At 36.3% G+C, this 27771-nt stretch overlaps 1 protein-coding gene across 1 annotated transcript in view; it reads right to left on the bottom strand.

Moving 5' to 3' along the window:
- The window catches only part of LOC149544815 (uncharacterized), a 51872-nt gene that overhangs the window by 14123 nt on the left and 9978 nt on the right, over window positions 1-27771 (bottom strand). The window contains exons 2-5 of the mRNA XM_089795398.1: window positions 18885-18958; window positions 18685-18769; window positions 18018-18590; window positions 17564-17803 (exon numbers count right to left, since the gene is read on the bottom strand). Of these exons, the coding sequence (XP_089651524.1) occupies window positions 17564-17803; window positions 18018-18590; window positions 18685-18769; window positions 18885-18958 (972 nt within the window). The remainder of the gene's footprint in view (window positions 1-17563; window positions 17804-18017; window positions 18591-18684; window positions 18770-18884; window positions 18959-27771) is intronic.

The raw sequence follows: 27771 nt of genomic DNA, 5'->3' as shown, positions 1-27771 counted from the left end.
TGTTTCCCATATGACAGGAAATCATAGCAACATCCTCTTCCAACTTACAAAATCTCTCCTTAACCCCTACCAAACTTTTGCCACCTTCACGTCTATCATCCTTTGAGCTTTATTCCCCTCCCAAGAGCTTCTATGGCTAAAAAGGTCCAAACACAATAGAATCTCCACTTCCACTAGATCATGTCGTGGACATAATTCTAGCAGCCCGCCAATGAATTTGCCAACCTATAGGAGCTTCTAACCTACTCTATTAGCTATTCAATGATATACCAAACAATCTGTCAAGAACAAATATTCTATTTGTGCTTCAAGCTCCTCCCAAATAAATAGTTCCAATTAATATAAATGTAATTGCATTCACTTCATCACCAAGAGCATAGATATATCAAACAACTAACAAACTATAATTTAGTCTAGAGGAACGCTAAACAATTCATATATATAAACCTACGAAGTAGAGATTAAACTCCCAAATCCTTGCTAAATGTCAGCAATGTGCAGGAACTTCCAAGTGAAACCAAGCGTACCAACCTCAAGCTCACGTTCAGAACTACTTGATATAGACCTCCGCACATCCCTCTAGAAGCCAAAAATGAAAACCAATGATATAAGTTGAAATGAATGTCAAAAAGTCCTTCACATTCTGACCATCCATTTGACCTAGAGCAAAAGTCACCAATTCTGCCGAAGGGGCCAATATATGTTCACAATGGTCTCGGCAAGTTGTAGGGGAAATTAAAGATTTATCCTCTATGTGTTTGCAGAGTTTTTGGGGTACAAAGATGTTAGCCATGATATTTGACACATTTGCCACCTCTGCTAAGTAGCAAATTTGCCAAAGCTAGAAAGCCACTTAGGCTAGAAACCCGCACACGTTTCATACTTCTTTCCTACATCGTTCCAAATCATCCTAAGCCTGAAATTGACCTATACACAATTTCCTCTTTCTCTAGAACTTATGTAATGTGTCCCTAATGAAAGTGCTCCAATTTGATTTTCAACTGATAGTGGATGCATAACTGACCTTTCAATTGTGACAAGGATACATTTTCAGATTATAGTGACACTACACTTATACATTTACTCATGTAATTTTCAATAAGTGGTTTTGTTAAGATAAATTGCCTTTTGTAAAACAAAAACATGAAATGCAAGCCTACCATTACTATTTTCCTAGAAATTTTAAATTTTCCAATAGGACCAATCTTAGAGAAAGGATTGAGTGTCTTCAAGCAACAACTTTATAATAAAGCAAACTAGAAATTGATGGAATGTTTCAAAAACCATCTCTATTTAGAAACTCAAGGCTATTGAATTTGTAGTAGCTATATGAAAGTTCAACACCATTATTGAGATGATTTCTTTTATATGTTTTTATTTTATTTCAAATTATTGCAAGTGAATACAACACAAAGAATACAAAATAAACATCATATAATAAGGCAATGCAATGTTGATTATTTTAAAGTTAAACTTAAGTATTTTGGTAATTTTATGATAAAGAATTTCATAACTGATTTACACAATTACATCTTTTTCACAAAGAGTTTGCCACTCCAAGAGGGTTATCAGCAAATAAGTGTTTGTGCCTTTTGTGTGGACATGTTGCCTATTTTGTAGTTGTTATCCTACATATAGGAACCATTACAACATTCTATATTTTAACTAAAAAGTTTCCTTGTATTCTACTTAATCATAGAACATCTAATTATATATGGTAAACATTCACCTATTCCCAAAACAAATTGGTAAATGTATTAGTCCTCCACTTCTAGTAGTTCATTCAAGGGTTAAGAGAAAAACAAACTAGCAGAAAGTGAGGCTAGCAACTACCAATGACAACTCCCAAGGCTAAATTTCAATGGTGCTACTTGTGTTAATCTATGATGGTACATGCAAGTTCATCATGGATGTTTTGGGGGCATTCCTGGCAAGTGAAACTCCTTTAGGATAAAAATGAACAGTGTTGCCAAATGGAAGGCTCTCCTTGTCAATATCTATGGCCTTTGATGAGTGCATAGGTATACAAAGGGGGTGGGCTGAATCAGTATAACAACTTTTAACAATATAACTTTATCAATCACAATAACATCATTTACTTAATTTCAAAAACATTCACATGTAAAGAATATGATAACACAATATTTACGTGGAAACCCTTACAGGAGGAAACAATAACACTTGTGTTCAAGTTCCAAGTGATCATATGAGGGCCCCTTATCATATGATAAAAGGGCCCTCATATTTGATTATAGTAAAATAGTTGTTTTCAAATGGTGTGTGTTAGCGACGGTTCGCACACTTAACCAAGTGTTGGGTCTTTTTGTTTTCACTTTGGAACAAAGTAAGGGGTTGTTATTAGAGATTATTATGCTATGAAAAGTCATACCATCCTACCATATCTCACATTATTTGTTTTTTATTCTCTCTAGTTATTTTTATGATACCATTAGTGATTGATGTCTGGTATTATTGTTGAATAATTATAATTGCATTGTACTAGGTAATACATTTCAAATTAGGCATCCAACATTGCTCAAGTCCAAACTTGGAGGTCTAAAGATGTAGGATAAGCAGCATGGCAGTACAATGGGTCATGCATTTGACCAACAAGTCTTGGTAACCAACGATGACATCGAGGACAATACGAGAGTGACCCAAGAGGACAAGTTGACAGAAGATTTGGTTCAAGGGTGGGACGTGTCGATTGGCAAGTACGTGCAATAGGATGCTCAAGAGAGAGAAATCTACCCTACCATCGTATGTGCCAAACTCACAATGAACACTTTAGTGTACGATCTTTTGGGTAGCCTTCCAAGATTGTTGGCTCACGAGTTGGTGGAAGTTCAAAAACATTGTAAGGCAATGGAAAGGGGACAACACAGGCAACAAATAATTCAATGGTATCATAATCATTACATTTAGTGGCATGCACATCATGATACATCTAAAGCAAAGCATATAGTAAATCCGTACATATGAAATAACAAAATGCATACATCTCATATATCGCCAGAAAACTTGCATCATCCACACATTAGTCAACATATATTCATCATAGGAAACAAAACATCACACACATCTTGCATCACAATGTTAGTAACAATATTATAACATCATAAACATCACATGCATAAGAGACCATCATCCATATACATGTAGGTTCATCGAATCGTGTCATATATATCAAAAGTATAAGTGTCCATGTATAACACAATATTTACGTGGAAACCCTTACAGGATGAAGCAATAACACTTGTGTTCAAGTTCCAAGTGATCATATGAGGGCCCCTTATCATATGATAAAGGGGCCCTCATATTTGATAATAATAAAATAGTTGTTTTCAAATGGTGTAAGTTAGCGACAGTTCGTACACTTAACCAAGTGTTGGGTCTTTTTGTATTCACTTTGGAACAAAGTAAGGGGTTGTTATTGGAGATTATTATGCTATGAAAGGTCATACCATCCTACCATATCTCACATTATTTGTTCTTTATCCTCTCTAGTTATTTCTATGATACCATTAGTGATTGATGTCTGGTATTATTGTTGAATGGTTATAATTGCATTGTACTAGGTAATACATTTCAAATTAGGCATCCAACATTGCCCAAGTCCAAACTTGGAGGTCTAAAGAAGTAGGATAAGCAGCATGGCAATCAATGGGTCATGCATTTGACCAACAAGTCCTAGTAACCAACGATGACGTCGAGGACAATACGAGAGCGAACCAAGAGGACAAGTTGACAGAAGATTTGGTTCAAGGGTGGGACGTGTTGATTGGCGAATACATGCAATAGGATGCTCAAGAGAGAGCAATCTACCTTGCCATCGTATGTGCTAAACTCACAGTGAACACTTTAGTGTACGATCTTCTGGGTAGTCTTCCAAGATTGTTGGCTCACGAGTTGGTGGAAGTTCAAAAACATTGTAAGGCAATGGAAAGGGGACAACATAGGCAACAAATAATTCAATGGTATCATAATCATTACATTTAGTGGCATGCACATCATGATACATCTAAGGCAAAGCATATAGTAAATCTATACATATGAAATAACAAAATGCATACATCTCATATATCGCCATAAAACCTGCATCATCCACACATTAGTCAAAATATATGCATCATAGGAAACAAAACATCACACACATCTTGCATCACAATGTCAGTAACAATATTATAACATCATAAACATCACATGCATAAGAGACCATCATCCATATACATGTAGGTTCATCAAATCGTGCCATATATATCAAAAGTATAAGTGTCCATGTATAAACACAATATTTACGTGGAAACCCTTACAGGATGAAGCAATAACACTTGTGTTCAAGTTCCAAGTGATCATATGAGGGCCCATTATCATATGATAAAGGGGCCCTCATATTTGATAATAATAAAATGGTTGTTTTCAAATGGTGTGTGTTAGCGACGGTTCACACACTTAACCAAGTGTTGGGTCTTTTTGTATTCACTTTGGAACAAAGTAAGGGCTTGTTATTGGAGATTTTTATGCTATGAAAGGTCATACCATCCTACCATATCTCACATTATTTGTTCTTTATTCTCTCTGGTTATTTCTATGATAACATTAGTGATTGATGTCTGGTATTATTGTTGAATGGTTATAATTGCATTGTACTAGGTAATACATTTCAAATTAGGCATCCAACATTGCCCAAGTTCAAATTTGGAGGTCTAAAGAAGTAGGATAAGCAGCATGGCAATCAATGGGTCATGCATTTGACCAACAAGTCTGGTAACCAACAATGACGTTGAGGACAATACAAGAGTGAACCAAGAGGACAAGTTGACAGAAGATTTGGTTCAAGGGTGGGACGTCTCGATTGGCGAGTACGTGTAATAGGATGCTCAAGAGACAACAATCTACCCTGCCATCGTATGTGCCAAACTCACAGTGAACTCTTTAGTGTACGATCCTCTAGGTAGCCTTCCAAGATTGTTGGCTCATGAGTTGGTGGAAGTTCAAAAACAACGTAAGGCAATGGAAAGGGGACAACACAGGCAACAAATAATTCAATGGTATGAGGAAAGGAACCAGAGGGAGGAAGAACTACACAACACGAGTAGGCACAACACCTCCCGCAACCAAAATTAATGTCCTTTCTGCCAAATAAAGACATGAGTACAAGGAAAGAAACACAATTTGAGGAAGTAGAAACTTATGTGTGGAGGTCTCAGCAAATGCAACACGTCGAGAGACAACAACAAATACAACAGTTTGCAAAAAGATCTCTCAGTCCTTCCAACCTAAATGACACTCCTACAAACGTTGATAGTTTGGCACCAAAAACATGACAGGAGCAGAAGATAGTGGGCAGGTACTGTAAGGATTCCACAAAAATAGCAAGAGATTCCCTACAAACAAAACTATTTGTACAATCAAAGGACGCCTTTGAAAAGGAAAAAGATCTCGAAGGGGACGTGGTGGACCTCTTTGAAAGTGCTCTACATTATATTCAAAGTCTTGCTATTTCAGAAGAGCTGAGAATAGGGGGAATACAACTAGAGACTCCTGGAAGAAGGGAATATTGGTACTACCAAGGTGTTTACAACAGGTGTGGAAGGGAAGTGGATTCGCATGTGCCTAGAGGTGCAGAAGAGACACAAGAATGTAGAGGACAAACCAACCCACCAGAGTCCAATGATGCACAGGGTGATGATCATACAAAGAATGAACATCCCAAAAAAACAAAAGCTTCCCAGATTCAATGGAGACGGATTCAACGATATGAACCACCATCGTAAGACGTGTAACCATGTGGGAAGCAAGGGACCAAAATGACCAACATGGAACGATCTAAAACAAGTGTTTGAGACTGAATTTAGATTAATCTATAATGAAGATGAGGTAGTAGGAGAGATCTATAATACTCGCCAAGGAAAGAACGAGACAGTTCGTGCCTACCATTGTAGGCTAAAGGAATTCATTGGAAAATTAGAGAATCGACCAATAGACAAGTTAAAGAAGCGGTGGTTTATAGGAGGACTAATCCCCTTCATTCAAAAAAATAAAGGTAATGTCTCCATCATCTACAAGGAAGCGTTTAATAGAGCTATGGATGTTGAAAGTCAGAATAAGACATCCAGAGGAAAGAAGAAGGTGAGTAGTTATAGCACTACAGATGATGATAGTGAATGAGAGTCTAAGACAATATAGGCCCTTTAGAAGGATATAACAAGGATAATGAAAGAGATGAAGGAAGACAGAGAATAAGAAAGACAGAGAAGTGTGGTGTATGGAGTGTAAAAATGGACACACCGAGGCCAATTATCACAAGAAATCCTTTTGTGACATATGCCAAGTGCTAGGATACTCCAAGGAGTGCCTACACAATCTGAAGATGAGGAGCACTCAAGTACTCTTCACACAAGGGGAACAAGCAACCCTACCTACCACTACCAAAACCCATAAATTCCAATGCCTTGTTAAGTGGTTATGGCAACAATTAATGAGGCAATAACAATAATAGCAACAATAACACCCCCAAAAGCTACAACCAGTACAATGCAAAGGGATGGCACATGATACAATGCCACAAGTGCAATGTATGGGGCCACTTCACTTGGGAATGCCATAGCAAGCAAGGTGGCGGGAGTATGTTCTACAAATGATGTGGTCGAGGCAACCATGAGGATGTTGACTTCCCTAAGAAGAAGGTAGTAAATATGATATAAGTAACATGCTCTAAAGAGGAAGTCTTCACAATTAAAAAATGTTGGGCCAAGAAAGCCACATACCCTAACTCACATATGGAGAAGAACAGATTGAAGGAAGCAAGAATGGAAACGGAGCTGACAATGGAGGAAGAACAAAGACAGACACATGACATGACTAGTACCCATGTACAGTCAACCTCAGAAGCCAGCATCACAAAACAAATGTTATAGGAAATGATCCCAATATGAGTGAAAAACCTACTAGAGACATTACCACAACTAAAAGTGGCAATCACCAACATTGGTGATACACGGTGGTCAAGAGGTTGGCAAACATGAGATGAATGAGACAGTGAAAATGGGCCCAAAAAAGCCACCTCCACAAGTGGTATCACAGATCCCATGTTGTTGGTAGTAGGTGTGGGAGGGACCCCCACTGTGGTTGAAATGAAAATCATGGGCCATACCCTCACCAACACCATCGTGAATAGAGGCTCTGACATAAATGTACCCCCAAAAGAGACATGGAAGGTCCTTGACAAACCAACACCTTGGACATCGACTCTTTCACTTGGTAGGTGCTGATCAACATGGCATAAAACCAATTGGAATGCTCATGTTATAGAAGGTTACTATCGTGACCCAACTGTTCTTCCTTGATTTTGTTGTCATATCACTAGAGAAAAAGGGGTATGACACTCTCCTTGGCTAGGATCAGCTAATCACAAAAAAAGTCAACCACAATTAGATGAAGAAGACTCTCTCTATGGAGAGTGATTGGAAAAAAAATGTCATCGACCTAAGGAACTAGGCAATAAGCCAGGGGCTATCATTAGACTCAAAGTCAGAAGGAGGAGAGTTTAGTGAGGAAGGAGGGATGGAACCAGAGAATGAGGAGATACCGAGACTCAAAAATTTCTTTGAGGACAAAACAAAGTTCCCTCAACAAACTATTTCATTGGCAGATGGAGGATTATGAAGTTTTTCATCCCAACTACAACATACTAGAGATTTTGGGGATTGAAGCTGAGGAGCAAGTAAAGGGATCCACAGAGAAACCAAGAACAAGAACACTAGAAAAGATAGTGAAGAGGGTGGGAAAAAAGTGTCTTAACAAATTTATGGGAAAGAATGCCAAGGCTAAATAAGGATACCAAGGACAACAAAAACAAAGGGAATTAAGAGAGCTAACCAAAAAGCCAAAAGGGAAAAGAGTACGGTGCGAGGTTCACTCGCGACCAATCATACGTCATACGATAGAACTAGGAGGGAAGGCACACAATTCAACTGTATGTCGTTTAGATGAAAGCAACTCACATTGTTTGTTCTATACAGTCTATACGGGAGATACCAATGGTGGGAGGCAACATACAAACCATATATTGAGTTCTTTGCATATATGTGGTGTACGACCTGCATGGAAGGGATTGTCGAAATTGGCTTACAACCCATGCGGAAGGAATTGATAGGGTTGACTGAACAACCTGTACAAAATGGATTGATAAGATTGGTCATACAACCCGTTGGGAAGGGATTTACAAGGGTGGCAGGCGATGGCGGAAGGAAAACAAAATCAAACAACAATGTACTAGTAAGGAGCAACATAGGGGCAAGACCTATATTATTGCATCCCCCAGCCATATGGTCTTTAATATTGTCCTATATCATAGGCACCACCAACTATGCCCAAGGAATATATTTTAGGGAAGAGAACATATAATAGCTCTAAAGAACAACAGAACAATCGTTTTCCTCCTTAATGTACTACTTGGTGTATGGATCACTCCTAGTTGTATGGGTCACTACAAGCCATGCAAATCTCTTTGTGCCACATAGGTCACTCAGGGACATGTGGATCACTCTAAGCTATGCAGATCACTCTAGGCAATACATATTACGAACCACTCAAGGTCATGCAGGTCACTTTGGGCTATACAAACCACTTGAGGTCATGCATTTCACTTAGGGTTATGCGAACCTCTTTGGGCCATATGGGTCACTTCAGGTTGTACGGACCACTCTAAGCCATGTGGGTCACTTTGAGTTGAAAGGGTCACAAGGGTGGATGTCTGAGGCATCACCCAAACACCATTAAGCCCAAGACATCTACTATATGGTGTCCTATGTGGGTGGCGTACAAAGTACATCCAATGTCTAGAGTGCGCATGAGTGGCATGTAGAGTACGGAGTGCATACAGGCAGTGTACGGAGTGTGTGTGGTGTTCGGAGTATGTGTAGATGGCATGCCCCACATGCAAGTGTGTACAATACTAGAAGTATGCGTGGTACAGTGGAAGTGTGTTGTCGAGTTCAATGGAAGTATCCACATGTACAAAGGCAATACACCACATCCTCGAGTCCAGAGGATGACTTTTGAGTGACACTTGGCCGTACTAGAGAAAAGGCAACGCCATGGGAGAGGGTTATAGGAGAAACATCGGAAGAAATTGAGTTTGTACCTATACAACAAGGGTCATTACCTAGCACAATGCTAGAAAATGCATTGGAAGTATTGGATGTGATTGCAAGAAATGAGACGCAAAAGGTAGTACAAGAAGATGAGACCATATGGAAGGAGTTGGCCGTATAAAAAGAGGTTGCACAAAAGGATGTAGCATGGATGGGAGGCATACAAGAGATGGTAGCCTATGGAGGAGAGATGCCAGTAGACAGTGGGGAGATGGCAATTGGCAATGGAGAGATGGCAATTGGCAATGGGGAGATGGAAGTTGGCAATAGCGAGATGGCAATGGGGACCCAGATGGCAATTGACAGTGCAAGATGGTAGTTGGCACCTAGATGGTAGTTGACAATGGCAAGATCGCAGTTCGCACCGAGATGGTAAGGATGGCAGGGAGAGAGAGAGAGATATGGATGTGGAGGCCGACAACTTGATGGGGAAACTCTAGATAGAGGTGCAGGATATATTGCCACCCTCTCTCACCTTGATAATGCGACACCAAGATGAGAAGGCTACCAAGCCCAGCCAATGATTGTGGAGATTGAGGGAGGGAGTTAGCATATGGGATAACAACAAGAAGTGAGAACCATTGGTGGAAAAAGTCACATCCATCCATTTGGAGACAACACAAGAATTCTTGGTAGAATTGGAGAATATCACAACTGCCACGCAAGACATGGTAGATCGAGCAAGGGAGGTGGATATGGGGTCTCTCACTATGGCAATAAAGGCACTATTGAGGTTTATGAAAGAAGTGTGACGCAAAAAAATTAGTGTCTCATACAACATAGGTGGTCGGACATGGAGATACAATAGAAGGTGGACAAAGAGATGATGCCTACCCTTACTTGCATGGAAGAGACTTTCAGAGTTTAATTTTTATAGTTGCAGTAGCCTAGATGGATGGCTCGGAAGTCCGAGAAGGAGCACATGCTCTTTTTCCCGAACGAGATTTCCCTACAAACCAGAGTGTAGGAGCAAGAGAAGTTGACACAGATGGAGCAGCAGAAGTTCAGGACCACTAAGAAGGATCTCATGAATGCTCTTAGTTTGTTGAAGACTGCATGTAAGAAGCAAATGGTAGCTGATAGAGGCTTAAAAAATTTTGTGTCAGCAACTTCCATGCCCCACTTCTTCGACAACTCCAGGAATGTCCTCTGACCCGTCCCAGTAGAGTTTTTGATGTTTTGTATTTTGCCGTTGAGAAGACAACAACTACTTTCTTTGTTTGGGGGGGCACAATGTAGGTGGCTATTATGCCATAATAATACTTTCATTAATTAAAGGGTAGAATAATAAAATAGTTGTCAAATTTAACCAACCACTAGGTCTATTTGTATTCATGCTAGAACAAAGGGGTTGTGTATCGAAGATTATTATGCTATGCAAAGTCATATCATCCTGCCATATCTCGCACTATATGTTATATATTCTCTCTTGTTATTTATGTGATTCCATTGTTGATTCATGTCTAGTATTAATGTTGGATGGTTATAATTGCATTGTACTGGGTAATACATTTCAAATTAGGCATCCAATAGAAACATCAAAAAATTCTCCCAATCCTGAATTTGAATCTTTTTGTTGACGAAAACAACTTTAGACTAGGGCGCCTATCTCCAGAGTCCATCACTAATACGATCACTAATGGTAGTTCTATTGTGAATGTACTTTCAAAAGGTGATTGGGGAAGTCTAGGCACGTTGCCCATTTGGCTCCCAACGTTTCAACTAGTGGCTCCAAATCAACTAGGCATTAAGGCACTTGAAGTTTTAACTAGCCTAAATGTAACTACCAAAACCCAAGCATTTTTGTTGAATTTTATGATCATTTCATTAAAAAGGAAAGTATACAAAGCATTTTTGGGTTGAGATGACTAAATGTAACTAAACATAACCACAACTAGAAAAAGAACAGAATATCCAATGAGAATGGTCATAAGTACATATTAATTTGAAGATCCAACTAATTTGTAGTGCCTGCCCCTAGTTTGCATTTTGTTATTATTGCCAAACTCTTTTAGGCCAATTTATGCTTGATGATTAGTAGCATTATCTTTCAGATTATTAGATATTGTTTCATACTCGGTTGATTTTATGATGAAACTACTTGGTACTAGTTACTTCATGTATGCATGATTATACCTTGATGATGATTTTTAAAGTGATTTCAATTATCTGATGATGTTAGTTAGATGGATTATTATATATGTTTTCTTATGGATACTTACCCCATACTGCATGTGTATGGTGTGTGTGTATGTTTTCTTTATGTATGATGTTTCTAATGTGGTTAAGGGAGTCGTAACGACTTGCTAGTCTGGATCTACATGATGCACCGCTTCCTACCATTGCTTGTTTAGTTTAGAATATATGTGTTTGTACATGCGTGGATTTTATGCAGTTTGTAAGTACCAAGTATCGACTTACCTAAATTGCCAGGATGAGCGTACCCTATCGCAATATCTCAATGGTAAGAGAGGGAAGATTAATTCTTAAGTCCAAATCCTAAGCTTTAAACTAATTGTCCTAGAAAATTAAGACAAGTATCTAAGATGATTACCCTTCCAAATGCGTCGTATAACGTAAATTCATGATTATAACCCTTGAGTTTGATCTTGTATGTGGTATTTTATGATTGGTTTTCATATTTCATCTTGTAGGTCTTTGGTGATTTTTCTGTTAATTAAGTCAAATTAAAAGATCAATTAATGATTTAATTTAATGAAAAATTATTATGATATTTACAATATTTAATTATATTTAATTAATTGAAAAATTAAATAAATAAATAAATTAAATTAAACGAGAAATTTATTGTATAATTTTAGAGCATAATAATATTTATTTAATTTAATAATAATATATTTAGGAGATCATTTTTAAATAAATGCTAAATATTATTATTACTTAAGTTAATAAATATTATATTAAAAACGCTTCAAAAATTAATAAGAGAGAGTAAGCAATTATTTAATAAAATTATTTTAATTAAATCACATAAAGCTTATGCATGAAATTAAAATAATAAATTAATTAAAAAGAGAAAGCAAATAAATTTAATAAAGATATTTTATATTGCAAAAAAAGTGCATGAAAACGTAAACGTAAAAGATAAGTAAAGAAAGAGTTAAAGGATTGTGATCAACGAGTTCCCTGGGTGATCGCACAATCAATGCCTCAAATTCAAAGGAAAACTCCATATTAGAGATTGGAAGATCATTTCGAAAAGAAAAAAAAAAGGAGAGGACCGAGATTTTTGGAGAAGGGATTTTTCAAGGGAAGGTTATGAGAGGAGAAATCTCTCACAATCTTCGAAAGGTTGCATATTAGCATTAGACTCAGGTAGGGTCTTGTGTTTTGTTCACACAATGAATTTACATTTGTTGAATTTTTTGTGTACATCGTGTTTGTTAATCTGTGTTTCCAAATTTTGTTATGATTAATCTTTCTATCTTTCATTGTAAATTTCTGTTATTCATATCGAATTCTTCTGGAGATGAGGATTGAAAATTAGAAAACCCTTGTTTATGTTTTATTGCTCTTTGTTTGATGAGAATTTATGGGAATGTATTTAATTGGGAAACCTTTGTTTAATTGATTTAAAAACCGGAAATATAGGTTTTGAAGGGAAGATAAGTTTATTTTATCAATTTTGACTATTTGATCTGGGTTTACATATCAGGTTTATATTAGCAAATTTTATAAAATATATATATATATAAAATAATGAAATTACATGGTAATTTATAATTACCATGTAATCTCATTATTAAATATTTAAAAATGGGAGTTTGGTGATTTAAATTTAGTGGGGGGTTTTATTATAAATATATATATATATATATATATTTAAATGGTTTGAGGTGATGCGGGGCCACCAATTCCTACGGCCAACCACCACCCTGTTGCGGCCATTTAAGGTTGCGTGCGACAAGTGGTACTGCTGCACACAGTAGCAGTACATAGTACTGCTGCCTGCAGCCACAAGGAATTACTGGCCAGTGGGCCTAAAATGCCTATTATATACAATTTTTTAAAATTTTGTTTTATAATTTTTATTAAAATTTAATTATTATTTTATCAATAATTTATATTAATAATTTTATTAATAAGTTTTTTATTAATTATTAATTTAATTAATGAATGAATTTTTAATATAGTTTATTTTATAATTATTAGTTGAATTTAATTAAATTTTTATGAATGATAAATATTATTGAATAAAGTTTAAATTTATTCATTATGTTATTATTTAATGATGTTTGATAAAATTGTTATTATATTATTAAAATAATGAATTATTAATTATCTCATAAGATAAGGGCATTTGTGAATTATGCTTAAATACGAAAAATGGGTTAAGTTGTAAGGGTGAAACTGTGAATATCATCCACTCGAAAACTTACATTGAACGAAAACTTAAACCTTACTATTTTCAAAATCAAACCAAACTATGAAACTACACTGTTAATTGTATGTTGTCTTATGTTTTGGGTTTGGGTTGACTAGTGTTAATCAGTCTTGGGACGTTTACCAAAGGCTTGGCAGTTCTGTGTTTGTGATGTTATGATGATGATTTGAACTCGATCTTTTAAATTCAACCATGGTAATGTGTCTAGTATGCTTTATGATGAGTTTGGATTTATTGTTCGTTATTGCTTTTCAGTGTTCTTGTGTGAAATTGAGATGAATAGTATGACATATTTGACTTAACCTTTTGAGTTTGCGATCAATTATTTTTGGGATGCTTTCCAATTGCTTGTAAAGGACTGAGGGGTTATTGTGAATTATCTTTTGATGCTTTCTAGTCACTTGTATAAGACTGAGGTGAAACTTGTGATTCTTTGATTTGTACTTTTATGAGCCTAGGGTAGGTAATCTATATGTTAAGTTGGAAAGTGGCTTGCAATGGAGGTTGGGGCCCAAAGTGGCTGCTAGGGTAACCCTTTGTAAGTAGTTAATAAGTGAAAATACTACACTAAATGAGAGTAAAATGAACCTAATAAGAGTCTTTGTCTTTCCTCGCCTATGCCTCGAGTGCTAGTACAGACTAGGATGGGAGTAGAGAGGATGCTTGGTTGCAACCATGCATCGTTAGTATGCCTTGTCAGTACGAAAGGATACTAGTGCCGCATAGAGTCACTAGGGGACCGAACGATTAAATGACTAGCCAGGTAAACCTAGAGTTGGTTCGTGCGATTACACTTGCCCACTAGCAGTATAGATTTCCTGTGTCTTTTTTTGCCTCTGGGTCTAGATGTCGACTTATCTTGGAACCTTTGAGTTAGATTACTTTTAGGGTTTCCCTTGACCTAGATATTTCTTTTGATTTTTGGGATCGTTATCCTATGTGGGACTTGAGACTATCTCCTCAACGCAGTGGGAGTGGACCTTTTTGGGTTACCACGAGGTCAGGTGGTAGTGCTTTTTACTTTTACCATTGAGATCCATCCATTGATGCCATCGCTGAAGTTTCTTGTTCTTGGTGCATTATGATGGATGGTTATATCTATGATGGATGATTTTACTTATTGTATTGTACTTTGTTTCATGGATCCGAAAAGGATGATGTAACCTATTTTATAAATGTATATTCTTTCAACCCTTCATACCCTGTGACATGTACAGTGTATGATTGTGCATTCTGAATTTATTGCCAAGTGGCATTCGGAACAAATGTATATTATTTAAATGGATGGAACTTGTAGTTATTCTTTCATGTGGATGTGTTATTTATTTGACTTAGTATTAATTAAAATTAAATGTGACTCAACGTCTTGGGATCCTTAAGGAATGTAATCTGTTATGTTTGCTTATGAATGATTATATGTTATTGCTTCCGCTACTTTATGATTTTTGTACATGTTATTCTTTAAAAAAAAATGTTTCACAAACTTAGTAAAACTTTAAGTTAGTTCTTTTGGATCCCTTGGCGGGGCATTACATAATTAGCGATGAATCAACTTCCCCATATTCATTAGAATTGAAGTTTGACAAAAAATGGAAGAAAAAGTAGGATTTCAATCCAATGAAAAAAACAATAAAGGGATTTTTGGAATTACAATTATGTTTGGAAGATGAAGAAAATCCTCTCTACAACTTGTTTCACTAGCAAATGGAGAACTTTGAGGTGTTTTTGTCGAATTGAAATTTTATTGAAGCTATAGGGATCAGCAAAAAGTTGAACAGTTCATGTGTATAGATGCATCTCAAGGTTCACAAAAGACATCATTTTCAACAATAAACTTTGTTGAAGATTGCAAAGTTAAGCAAGGCATGTCTCAGAGAAATAATATTAAAATATTTGATTTGGAGCATATGGATATTGTCATCAAAGTAGGTCAACTTCATAGAAGAATTATAAAAGGGAAAAGTATCCTACAATGTGTAGGTGACAAAATCGTTATATACAAAGTGGAAGATAAGAGGTGGGCTCCACAAGAGAAAAAGGGAAAAAAAAAAAAAAAAAAACTCAAGTAAGCAAGAGGCCAAAAAGAAGCACAAATTCATAAATAAAAACTAATTAAAATTTTTAATTCGTTCATTATATGACCACCATAGTCTTCTAACATACAGCTAAATCCTCACCTATTGATTCTAAAATTAAAAAAGGAAAACCAATTTTTGAAAATTTAAAGTTTTAAGTCACGCCAGACTTCACTGTATCACGTCCAATACACATGCATATTTTTCTTCTTGTATGCCCCCTAATCATGATCATTGTATGCCAACTTGAGTTCTTAATTGCTGTATACACTGCATTTTTTTTTAGCATACACCATGCCGTGCACATGCACATTCTTCTATACATCATAAAGCCTGTTTTCACCCTTGTTGTACAACTGTCTCTTTTCTTACTTGTCATATGACTTCAGTACACATCATAAAGCCTGTATTCACCCCATCATACAATTGTCTATTTTCTGAATTGTCATATGTCTTCAGTACATCCATACAGTATGAATTAACTTTCAAATTTTGTCATATGAAGGTACTACCATATGGCTATGTGGCTTGTATACCCGACCATTCAATAAATTCTCATATAGTATGTATCTCTTTCCTGATTTGACTGGTTCACACTTAATAATTCTCAGTCTGCTACATGGTCCTGGCTCAAAAGTATGTGGGTTTATATTCAGGATCTGACTAAAAGGGAATCATTCCTACATGATGTAAAATTAGGGAAAGTAAACTCCAAGAAAATGAGGATACTAAGCAACATTTTCATGATTCAAATGTGTCTGAAGTGCTCGTACTATTTGGGTTATTAAATGCAATATTTTCAGACTCTCATGTGCAATCAGATTGCGTTCCTTCTTTGTCCAGTTCTCATCATTCTCCATATTTTCCATGCATCCGGACTATGTTGATTTTGCTTATTCTCTACACATACATCCAATTTTCCTCCCTCCTCTGTGGCACCAACATCAAGGTTCTGAACATAAAAGTTCTTCTTTGCCTACAATGTTATAACAATTGTGGAAAATCTTATGTAGAGTTACTTGATATTTTAATGCCTACAATGTTATAACAATTGTGAAAAATCTTATGTAAAGTTACTTGATATTTAATTGTTTCTCTGTCATCTAGAAGACAGCCTTTTGGGAAACAATGTAATCAACAAACGATACCTTTATTATGATTTATTGATATTGTTGTATCTATATATTAATTGTTGTCAGCTTTTGAGTAGTTGTAGGCATCAGTTAATAGACTGCTGCATTGTTGTGGTGACTGTCAAGTCCTTTAAATGGACTTAGTGTCATAAAGGAAAGTAGTCCGATCCGTGGACAAGTATCTGTGGTCTACTACTGTAAGAATTTCAGGTGCAAATACAGATATGGTTTACTGCTTTGTCTGTTATAAATTGTTATCTCTTCATTATTTCAACTATTAGCAGAAAACACAATATTTATGATTGATGTCTTTTCATTATAACCTCAGGCTTCATTCTATACACAGTAACAACAGTAATAAAAATAGTTTTGCAATTCATGCAGAACTAGAAGTTTCTTTCATTTCTGAAATGACTATTTCTTCTGGAATTTTAAATAAAAAATACAGCCATGCATAGTATGGGATAAATAGATACCATAGCATTAGTTGATGAACCAAAATCAGAACAATTCCCATTCTCCCTAATCTTGATCATATCTTCTATATTTAACACTATCTACTATATTTAACTCACTTTCCTGTAAAACTGTCCACTGACAATGCAATGTATATGATTCAACTAAGCGAATCCCACAGTGCTTGAATTAACTTCCTTTTAGATATCTTTCAAATTTCAGTGTCAAATATGCCATAAGATTTTTATTAGAAAGGTATTACATTTGATATACAAAACGATGCAAAAGAAATTGATAAAATTGTTAGAAATAAGTATTAAAGAACAAAGTACTAACCAGTAATCACTGCACTGTGTCGTCCTCCACATGTGATGGCTTTAACATAGTTACCTGGTGCTTTGGTAATCTGTCCCTCAGACATTCTGCTTCCCTTTGGGCCTGCTTGATGTACCCCTTGCCAGTGAGAAGCAGTATCTATACAAGGCACAAGGTGTGGTGAAGAAACTGTTCTTATCCGAGAGCCCAAACCTAATTGACCCTCACCTCCATATCCCCAACCCCAAACTTGACCTGTATCTACAGGTTAAGCAAAGTATCTATAGTCAGAAGTTTGAGTTTGGCTTATGTTATACCAGAACTCAGCAGTAAAATATATACAATTATCTGATTTTGTACAGTAGACTGCTTAGAGAGAAAACCTTAGTAGTAATAATGATAAGAAACAATGAATGAATTTCCTAACTATCACTCAGAGATTGATTGTGAAGGCATACAAACAAACTTTTTATACCTGATAGTGCCAACGTATGCCTCCCACCAGCGGCCACTGTAATTATTTTTTCTCCTGGTCGCAAGGTAACAAGACAAAGTGGTGCTGAGATAGCATCCCCACCAGCAGTCGAACTCTCAGGCAAAGTCACTTGCTTAGCTGCAGCTAGTCTTCTTCGTTTTGCTCCATCATCGCCACCTTGATCATGATTTGTTAAGCCAACACTGCTTGTAGCTTTAGGTGAAGATCGGCTCAAATGTGACTTCATACTTGCTGATGAATCTACTACCATCCTGTCACTTTGCAAGAGACCAGATGTAGCAAATTTGCCCCTAGCACCTGATGCTGTAGGATCATTCTTACTTTTTTGTGAAACTTCTGATGAAGTACTTGGGCAAGAATCACGGCATTCATACTGATCATTAAAAGAAGGTCTAACAAGTAACCCACAATCCCCTTGATCGGTTGATAATTCAACTTGACTGCCCACTGTGTCCTTCTCTGTACTTGGAGCTCCAGTTAGCACCTGATCGGCAGTTGTCTTACCAGTTGGAACACACTCTTTCCAGCCCCAGGTATAAACTTCTCCTCTGTCTAAAATTAGAATATAAAGCAAAACATTACTACACCAAACCCAAATAATTATGCTGATACTTAACAAATAGACTCCTAATTGTGTCCAAAGTACCTGTTACAGCAATACAATGTGCCCAACCAGCAGCAGCCTGTACAATAGCAGCTTCTGTTTGTAATGGAAAAGGCTCAGGATTTTCCTGTTTAAGACATTGTATGTAAAGAAAGTTCAGCGTATGCACAATAAGTAGCATAAAGATAAAAAAGTTTATCACTATCAGAACTAGAAGATTGAAAAAAATCTGATTTCTTTACCTCATGCTTCCCAGATGTCACATAGCTTTGACCTAGATCATCTGTAGAGCCCCATGTATTAAGCTTTCCAGATTCTGAGGAAAGAAAATTGAACATGTCATCACAGGAGCACATCCGATATCATATCTTCTAGATGTAGAGCAATTCAGAAGACATCTACTTAATATGTTATCCAAATTAGCATATTAAACTGATGCTGACTCTTTGACGTTGCAAATAAAGGTTTCATTAGCTCACTAAAACATGAACAGTTGTGATCTCACAATAACATGGATTTGGAACAAAACACAATTTCTCATGGTTCTTCAAGTGAAGTCTTTATTCAGGAGACAAAGAGTTAAAACTAGAGATTCATAAAATTGGATATTTATTATTCAAATTTCATACAACATAGTAAGCAGATATTTACTGAAAATCAGAACATGAAGTTAAAACATATTATAATGACCATAAGTGATTTAGTTAATTTACTTTATGTTACAAATTATATTGTTTAGGCAAGGGATGTACTGATTTCTTAATGGCATAATCCAGCAAATGTAGCATGACAATTAATAATGGAAATTAAAACTCAGATTACGTTCAAGAGACTACAATCACAATTGCTTCTGTTAATCTTATTTCTCACTTCAGGTTTATCTGAATATATCTCTAAGTGAATGTTTCAGGTTCCTTCTGTAAGAATTAGGGTTTGGTGTTTTTATTTTTGTTAACCCTAGAATAACCATAATTCTTTGTTTCACTAAATGTTGCCCTAGAAAAGCTTTTGGGTTGTGCACCTTTTTAATTTAAAATGAGTGAGAAATCATTTTAAATTTTCCCTTTCTATTTCAGGGAACCTTTTAAAAAGTAGTTCACGTTCTTCCTAAAGTTCCCAAAAATTTTAACCCAAGCTTTTATCTTTATTTTTCCGCGGGTTCATGTTTCTTTTTGAAAAAACAATTGAATAATGATAAACCTTGATCTTCTCAAGATCAAAGGTTGTCGCCTTGTCGCCATAAGAAATTGCATGTCATTTACCACTAGTGACATGGTGACCAAGCCACGAGACCCAGTTACTAAAGAAGCAAGGTTTTAAGGTGAGTGACCCACACCATCAAATCTTCCTATGATCAACGGTGGTCACCTTGTTGCCATGGGAAACCGCAAGGTTTTTATCCTTGGCGACATAGCGACCGCCCGTAAAAAGAAATACTGAGGGACCAAACCTAAAGGCGGTGCCATAAAGTTACATGTCATTAATAGCCTTGTTAGCATGTCAGGATGGTATGATGTTAGATGCCACTGAGGATTCACACTAAACGAAATGTACTATTGATCCGCACCGTCAAATCTCTTCAAGATCAATGGTGGTCGCTTTGTCGCTATGAAAAGTTGGATGAACTTTACCACTAGCGACATAGCAACCAAAGGGAAATACCATGGGCCCACTCTGCTTACAATAAAATTATCTTTTGATTTCTACTGTCCGATGCAAGAGCCATTGACGATGGTCGCTATGTCGCCAACGGGAGTTGCTCGATTTTTACCCTTGGCAACATAGCGAGAACATGACACATGTCTAACGGCACAAGTGGGTCCAATGTAAGTCACCAGCAATAAAAGGAAAGGCTTATGTGGAAGGGTTCGATTGGATTGACTGCCAACTTGAAGGGTTGAAGTCGAGTCATCAAAGATTTTATTCCTCAATGGTCAGATTTTTCAAAAAATCAACGACTTGTTTTAAAAAATTGAAAGGTGTTGCCACCCTGTTTTCTCTACAATCCATTTATGAGAACTAAGTCTCCCTGTGCAAAGTAAAACCAGAGATATAGTGCAAGATTCAGAGATTTTCTTCATGCAAACATATTTCTAATTTTCTGAGAGCTAAGAACCTATTGAAGAGCTATTTTCCACCTAGTTAAATCATGAAGAATTTGCTATACCATCGATTCACTGCAGTATTCAGAAAGAAGAAAATAGAGAGCCAACTAAGTATCTTAGCCCATAATATAGTTCAAAGCATTCTGGTATTCTGCATTTTTATCAAATATGTCTCCAAAGAAGGGTTTTTCAAGGAAAGTAGAATACCTAGTCGGAATATACATGATGATTTCCTGGAACAATTAAGTGAATCCACAAATAAGTCGACCCAAATGAAAAAATTGATTCCTGTGAACCCTAGACTCCAGATTGTTGATGGTTTGTATGATAAAGAAAATTGGACTAGGGATGCCATAACATCTAAAACAGGGCTCCAATTGTTTAAGAAATGGTTCTCAAAGAGCAAATTGTTTGCCCCCCAGAGAAATATCTGGAATTTTGATTTGGGTAAGTTAGTAGTCCCTGGGGTTTTCATGGATTCAGACCTTCTCATAGCCATAGCCCTAAATTACAACCCAGTAGCCAGGATAGTGAGGAGAGTAGATGGGGAGTGTCTGATAAGAATTAATGCAGAAGAGATTCAAGAAGTATTTGGGTTGGAGCTAGTCACAAATTATCATGAGCTCATTGACTTCTAGGGATTGGAAAAAGAATACTTGTCTCGAAAGGATCAAGTTAGACAAGGTGCATTGAGAGGACGCTTGGCCACAATTGGAAACTTGACTTTTGTTACAGCATCAACTAAGGAGCCTTTTAAGAAACGGTTTTTCAATACTCGGGCCATAGACATTTACATGACTTTATTAAGAGTTTTTGATGAAGATGAACAAGATTTTATGCCAATAAAGCTCATGTAAATGATGACATAGATCTCTTCTTTTGGTGTGGATATCATCTTTGATTTTGCATCTTTTTAGTAGAGGAAATCCACATAGGTCTAGTTGGAATTGCAAAAAGCAAAGTTGAGAAAACATTTGACCATTATTCATTGTTGATGCATATATTCTTATTTAAAAGGGTTACATACTTTGAAAAAGAGATGGTTTTAAACAGAGAATATGAGGGAGAAGCTCTGCCAATCTAGTTATGGAGTACAGATATGACCTGGGATGCAAAAGAGGCTAGCTTTGTTAGATTTGATAGGTACTTCACATCTAGGTTGAGAAACCTCATATTAAGGGACAATCCCAGAATTCCCAAGGCATTGCTGGATTTTATCAAGCCTATGAACAACCCTACTGGTTTGAAGGTGTCACAATTGGGCAGACATCATACCTTACCCTGTATCTACAAATATTATACAAGAAATATATTGACCTAGAGAAACTAAAAGGGAGGGCCTATTGCAAAGGAATAACGCAGCACTTTGACCATCTGAGCTAGTAACTAGATTAATCTAGTGTTAAAATTTAAACAAATATGCCTTACCTTGTGCTAGCTAGACTAATTAGCTACTATCCTTTTAATTTGATTTTATTTAAAAGCTTATTGTTTATGCTTCATTTTGCTCCTCCTATTATTATCTCCTTGTTTGCTATAAACATTTTCTGTTAATTTTATTCTTCTATAGCAGACTTTTTTTGCTTGTTCATATTATACTTCATACCATCATGCTATTCTACCATCTACATCAATATCAGATTGATCTATTTTGCACATACATAAGTATTAATATGGTCTATTCTTCTCATTATCATAAGAAATTCAAAAACAGTGCATTACAAAACCACGACAGCAAGAAAAAAAACAGAATGGGATGAATTTGATGTTAAAAACAAATTCAAGTATTTTCCTTTGTTTGATACAACTACAGATGATAGTTTCTTTCAGAGTATATCAAGATTTGTAGACATGGCTACAGATTTAATCCAAGTTGATTCCATAGCTTGAAGTAATTCAATCTTCAATAGATTTGTATATTAATCAAACATAGGTGACAAGTGAAAAGATAAACTAATTACTATATATGGTTCTAACCTATGCACCCCGGGGATGCGTCCCCACCCAAAAAGGCCATGTTTTGGAAACAGGGATGTCCCGAGGACAAGGGGACAAGTATGGCACCCCCCCCCCCCCCCCTCCGTCCCCCTTTTTCCAAAATTCCCAAGAAATGTCCTAGGAACTTGGGGACTTTGGGAATTTTTTTGGGGGACATTTGTAAATCCCAAGGGTGGTTCGGGACGCCTTGGGGAGGCCTTGGAAGTCCCTGGGATGGATGGGCATCCCTGATTTTATAGACAAAGTCAACACTTAGAATTTTTTAAGTGGGCCCCTCCTTCCAAGTTCACCCTAACATGCTTATTACTGTTTGGTAGTTAATTCCTACTATTTGGGGTCCTCTAATTAGTATTTGACAACATTACGTTAAGAATCATGGAATTAATATTGCTGTTATAGTCACGCTACGTGCTCAGAATTATACAGCAGATTGTTTGCGAGGTGCTAGGAAAGTATGAAAAGTGCATCACAGACCTAGAACATGCATCCTTATGTCATTTTATGCCATTACAATAGTGCTAGGTTGGTCTTGGGTTGATCTATGTCCTTTGTTGAAGATATGGTGAATATTGAAGTTGCATGAAGATATTGTCTTAGTGTAACGAACCTATATCATGATCAGAACTGTATAGAGAACCTTTTTATATTAATAATAATCAGTCCACTTACAATGAATTGAATGTGTAGTTTCAAAATTAAATGATAGTGGTGCGTTTCAATTTGGAAGGTGGGTTATTGTTCATGTTGCTATTGAAAATGAATTCTAAATTATGTTCTTGAGTATATTTCAAATTTTTATGTTATTATTTTAATATTACATCTACATTTACAATAATTCAATGCATTATAGCATATTGCGCATTGAGTTTGATTATTGAAATGTTGTATGTTAAGGTTCAATGATGTTTAAATAGCATGGTTTATCCATGTCTTCATATGAATGTAATCTATACATGCAAATTTTCCTATATAATTTATATTTTTCGGATTTTCCCTATATATATAGCTGTCCATTCCCCCCCCCCCCCCCCCCCCCCAAAATCGGCAAAAAAATTGCCGTCCCAAAAACCCGTCCCTTGTCATCCCTGTCCTGGAAACTCAAGGGAACATAGATAAAATGACACTCTTGATTTTGAAATGAACTAGAATTATTGCTTCAAGGAAGTTTTCTGAAGCTGAGAATTTTAATACACTACAATTTTTCATGGTAACAAATAAATGATGGCCACATTAGTGTGTTATTCAAAACTCGTTCACACGTCTACACATACACATGTACACGTGTGTCACATATGGTATGTGAATATAACAGTAACTCTTTTGCTGTTATCATAAGCATAATGTTGCTACAAAGAGCTTGATTTCAAAATGAAATGAAGACATGAACAGGTCTGGGAGAATTGGAAAGAACCCTTCGGTCTTTCAAAACTTGACTAGAAACATACCATGAAGTAATTTCAGAACTCATGTTATTCAGCCAGCACAAGGTCATATGTGCAAACCTGAAGAGACAATTATGAATCATACAATTCAATAATTTTACTTTCAAATAGAAGGGAGCATTCTGATGGTATTTGTCTGTTTTAGAAAATTGCAACCAATCTCTCCTACCACCAAAGTAATATCACAAAAAATGCAGCCATATGTCCTTTTCCTAGAGCATGTGTGCACTACAACGTCAATCATCAATAAATTAACAGTTGTCAAATACATTTAACATTTTTATTTTATTTTTTGATAGAATTTCATGGCATTGTTTGGCAACACAATGTTTCTTGGACTTTATAGCTGAAAGGTGTAGTGAAGAGAAAAAGTGAAACTTTGTAGAGAAAGTGTGCTTAACTTCAAATTTAAATATGAATGCTCATATCCCCCACATTCATTAACAATAAACATCTGATAACAATTACCAGGAACTTGCAAAGAAAATAATGACAATACAAAAATATTCATAGAAAATAAGAAAGAATATATTATTATACACACACACACACATCAACATCATCATCATGTTTATGGTGCTATTTATAGGGAGCAATCCTCCCCAATAGAGCAGAATCTTCATTTACAACATTCAAGATGCTTTCAACTTGTTAGAGTATTAGAACATATAGTCTTGAGACTAAAGACAACTACTGCTATCCCTCCACATGGGATAAATAATTTTATTCTAATACACACCAAGCTAATAAGAACCAATAACTATTGCATACACCAAAATGGAGGTTCTTAACATTGTCTCCTGCCTTCAAAAATACTTTGGACTCAAAGTTTGACACGAGGAAACTCGTATAGAATGTTGGCAAGCTTGCATGTTGCATCTTCGATCTGAATTCCTTTCCACTGTACTCAAGCTCGTGAATGGCACATTTGTCCAAGACCAACTCTAGTTCCAAAAGGATGGACCCCAGTCGTGTTAACATTTTGCTCAGTAATTCTCTGAGGCAAGTGACATGAAAAAACCCATGTGGAATACTGAAAAAGGAGGGAGTATGAGATTGTTATCCACCTCCAACCACTTAATAAGGGCCATAAAATTATTGACAGAACTAACACTTCGACTTGTCACACAAGAACAATTGCTTGCAAGATTTTAGCCATAGAAAGACCCAATCACCAATTCAAAGATACCTCAAACTTGTGCTAATTCACTTGCTACTTCATATAGTTCTATGCCTACTACAAATTGTCCTTGGGGCCCTAAAAAATTTCTCCTCGTTGTAAAGGAATTATCAAATTGTACACGAGAATCTAGAACTAATGCAGAAGCATTTGGGTACACGAGAAATTTCACATCACATAAACAAAATTCAAGATGGCTGTGAAGATTTTGAGAAGATCCCTATTGTTGTGCAAAGGTTTTTCTGTGGTTGTACAACATTCCTAAGAGTCTTACAGCCTTAAGCAATAGTTCTAAGTTGTTCAAGAGCTTCAATTATTGGCAACCACTGCTAGCAGTTGCACAAGAGTTTTTAGTTGTTGCACAATAGTTTCCAATGGCTGTACAATTGGTCATAATCATTAAGAGATAGTTCTCAAATGTTTAGTGGGGAAAAAATAAATGTAGATTTGGGAGCTTTAAATGGTCAGCTACAAGAGCCCCATTTTTGACAAACAAAAGAGTAAGGTAAATAGGCTCTCCTACCTAGGTGAGAAAATAGGGAGGCTAGGAAGAAGCTTTTTCGAATGGATCTAGTGAGATGGAAGGATACAGCCCATGGATGAAACAAAGAGATCCCCATTATACATGATACTAAAAATAGTTCACCGAGGACAGTGCAGCACTAGGTTGGTTCAATTTGATGTAGCTGAGTAAACAAAATAAAGAAGAAAAAGAGAAGCCTATTTGAATTCTTGACTCCTCATAATGGAGGTTCTACAAATTTGTATGCAGGTGTGACAATGAATGGAGAGAGATGGAAAGACAACGGTGAGTCAAGTCCCACAAAATGATATTAGGAAAGGAAAAACATGCAAAAGAGGTGGACAAATGGTGGTGGGTCAAAACACACAAGAGGAACAAGAAAGAGGAGACACACTTGGTAGAGGGCATTGAACTATGGTGGACAATGATCTACAAGAGGAATAGAGATAAATAACCAAACTTGGTGGAGAAGGATGGGACTTGTCTTGACTAAATACAAGAAGATGAAAAGGAATATTTGGTCGATGTGGACAAACACTAGCGAGTCAGGTCACAAAAGGATGGAGAGAAAGGAAAAGAATCTAGTGGAGGTGTACATATAGTGGTGGGTCAAATATTAATCCATAAGAGGAGTAAAGCCAAATGACCAAACCTGGTGCAGAAGGATGGGATGTGTCCCAACCAAATACAAGAGGAGGAGAAGAAAGATACTTCATCTTAAGAACTTGAATGCAATAGTGGAGAATATTAAGGAGTGCATCCATTCAAATACATTGGTTCTACCACTCAAATCTGCTTTGTGAGTACCATGCACACAAAGCTTCTAAACTAAAGAGTATGATGCAAGACCATCCAATTCCTAGAACAATCTTGCATCACCGAAACAAATAAAAGATTGCTTAGAAGATTTTGAGGAGATCTTTTATGCTGCACAAAGGTTTGAATGGCAATTGTTGTGCATGATCTTTAGATGCTGTGAACCATTCTAGTTTTTTTTTTTCGCTCAAGAGTTGCTAATTGTTAAATAATCATTTCTCTCCACTTCAAACATTTATAAGCTGTTGGGTGAGATCTTCAGCTGATACATAACAATTCCTAGTTATTGCTCATTCAGTTACTACAGTTCCATTCTAGTTCTTGTACAAAAATTCTCAATTGTTACACAACTTCTCTTGGTTCTAGGCTTTTTTTTTGCCTTTTCAGAAAAACACTTGGCATGTATAGAAGTTGCAGAATTGGGAAAAACATTGGCACTCTTTTCCCATCTAGCAACAACTTGGCATCATGTGTTTTGTTTCTCAAAATAGGTGACACTAAGGCATATACCATTGTCTTTTTAGCAGCTACCATAATCAATAGATTTTTTGGGTTGTGGCTTTTCAGTTTCGTCTATATCACAATTGTTCATAACCACATAGGTAAGTGTTTTATTGGCAATGTCTTTTGACAATTGCTGAAACTTCTACCAGCAATGATAAGTTGGTCCATTACCCTAGATAGACGAGGCATTTCAATCAACAAGGAAATAGAAATGAAGGGGGCAAGTACTGGATGATTCAAAAGTTAAAACCATCAATTTTCCTCTAAAAGTAATTCAAAACCCAAGAGGCAATAGTCTAGACTATAGCCATTATGGGTGCCTACAAGTGGGGGTATGTATATGGATTTGAGCAAGGGACTACAAAGGGTCGAACCATGCATGCATTTAGGACTCGAAGCAACATTGTGATATTAATAGATTGTCGTAAACCAAAATTAAAAGAGCATATGTGATTCTATTTTTGATGAATTTCAGTTTTATCAACTCATTTAAATCAATGAACATAGGATTTTTGATGCACTTAGCAGAACACCAATAGACATTACTCCATCATGCTAGTA

The sequence above is a fragment of the Cupressus sempervirens genome, chromosome 8 (genome assembly GCF_028749045.1).
Source record: "Cupressus sempervirens isolate cs-2001-9-10 chromosome 8, ASM2874904v1, whole genome shotgun sequence".
In the NCBI taxonomy this organism is placed as follows: Eukaryota; Viridiplantae; Streptophyta; class Pinopsida; order Cupressales; family Cupressaceae; genus Cupressus; species Cupressus sempervirens.
The sequence above is the reverse complement of the archived record's forward strand: the minus strand, read 5'-3'. Positions and strand labels throughout refer to the sequence as shown.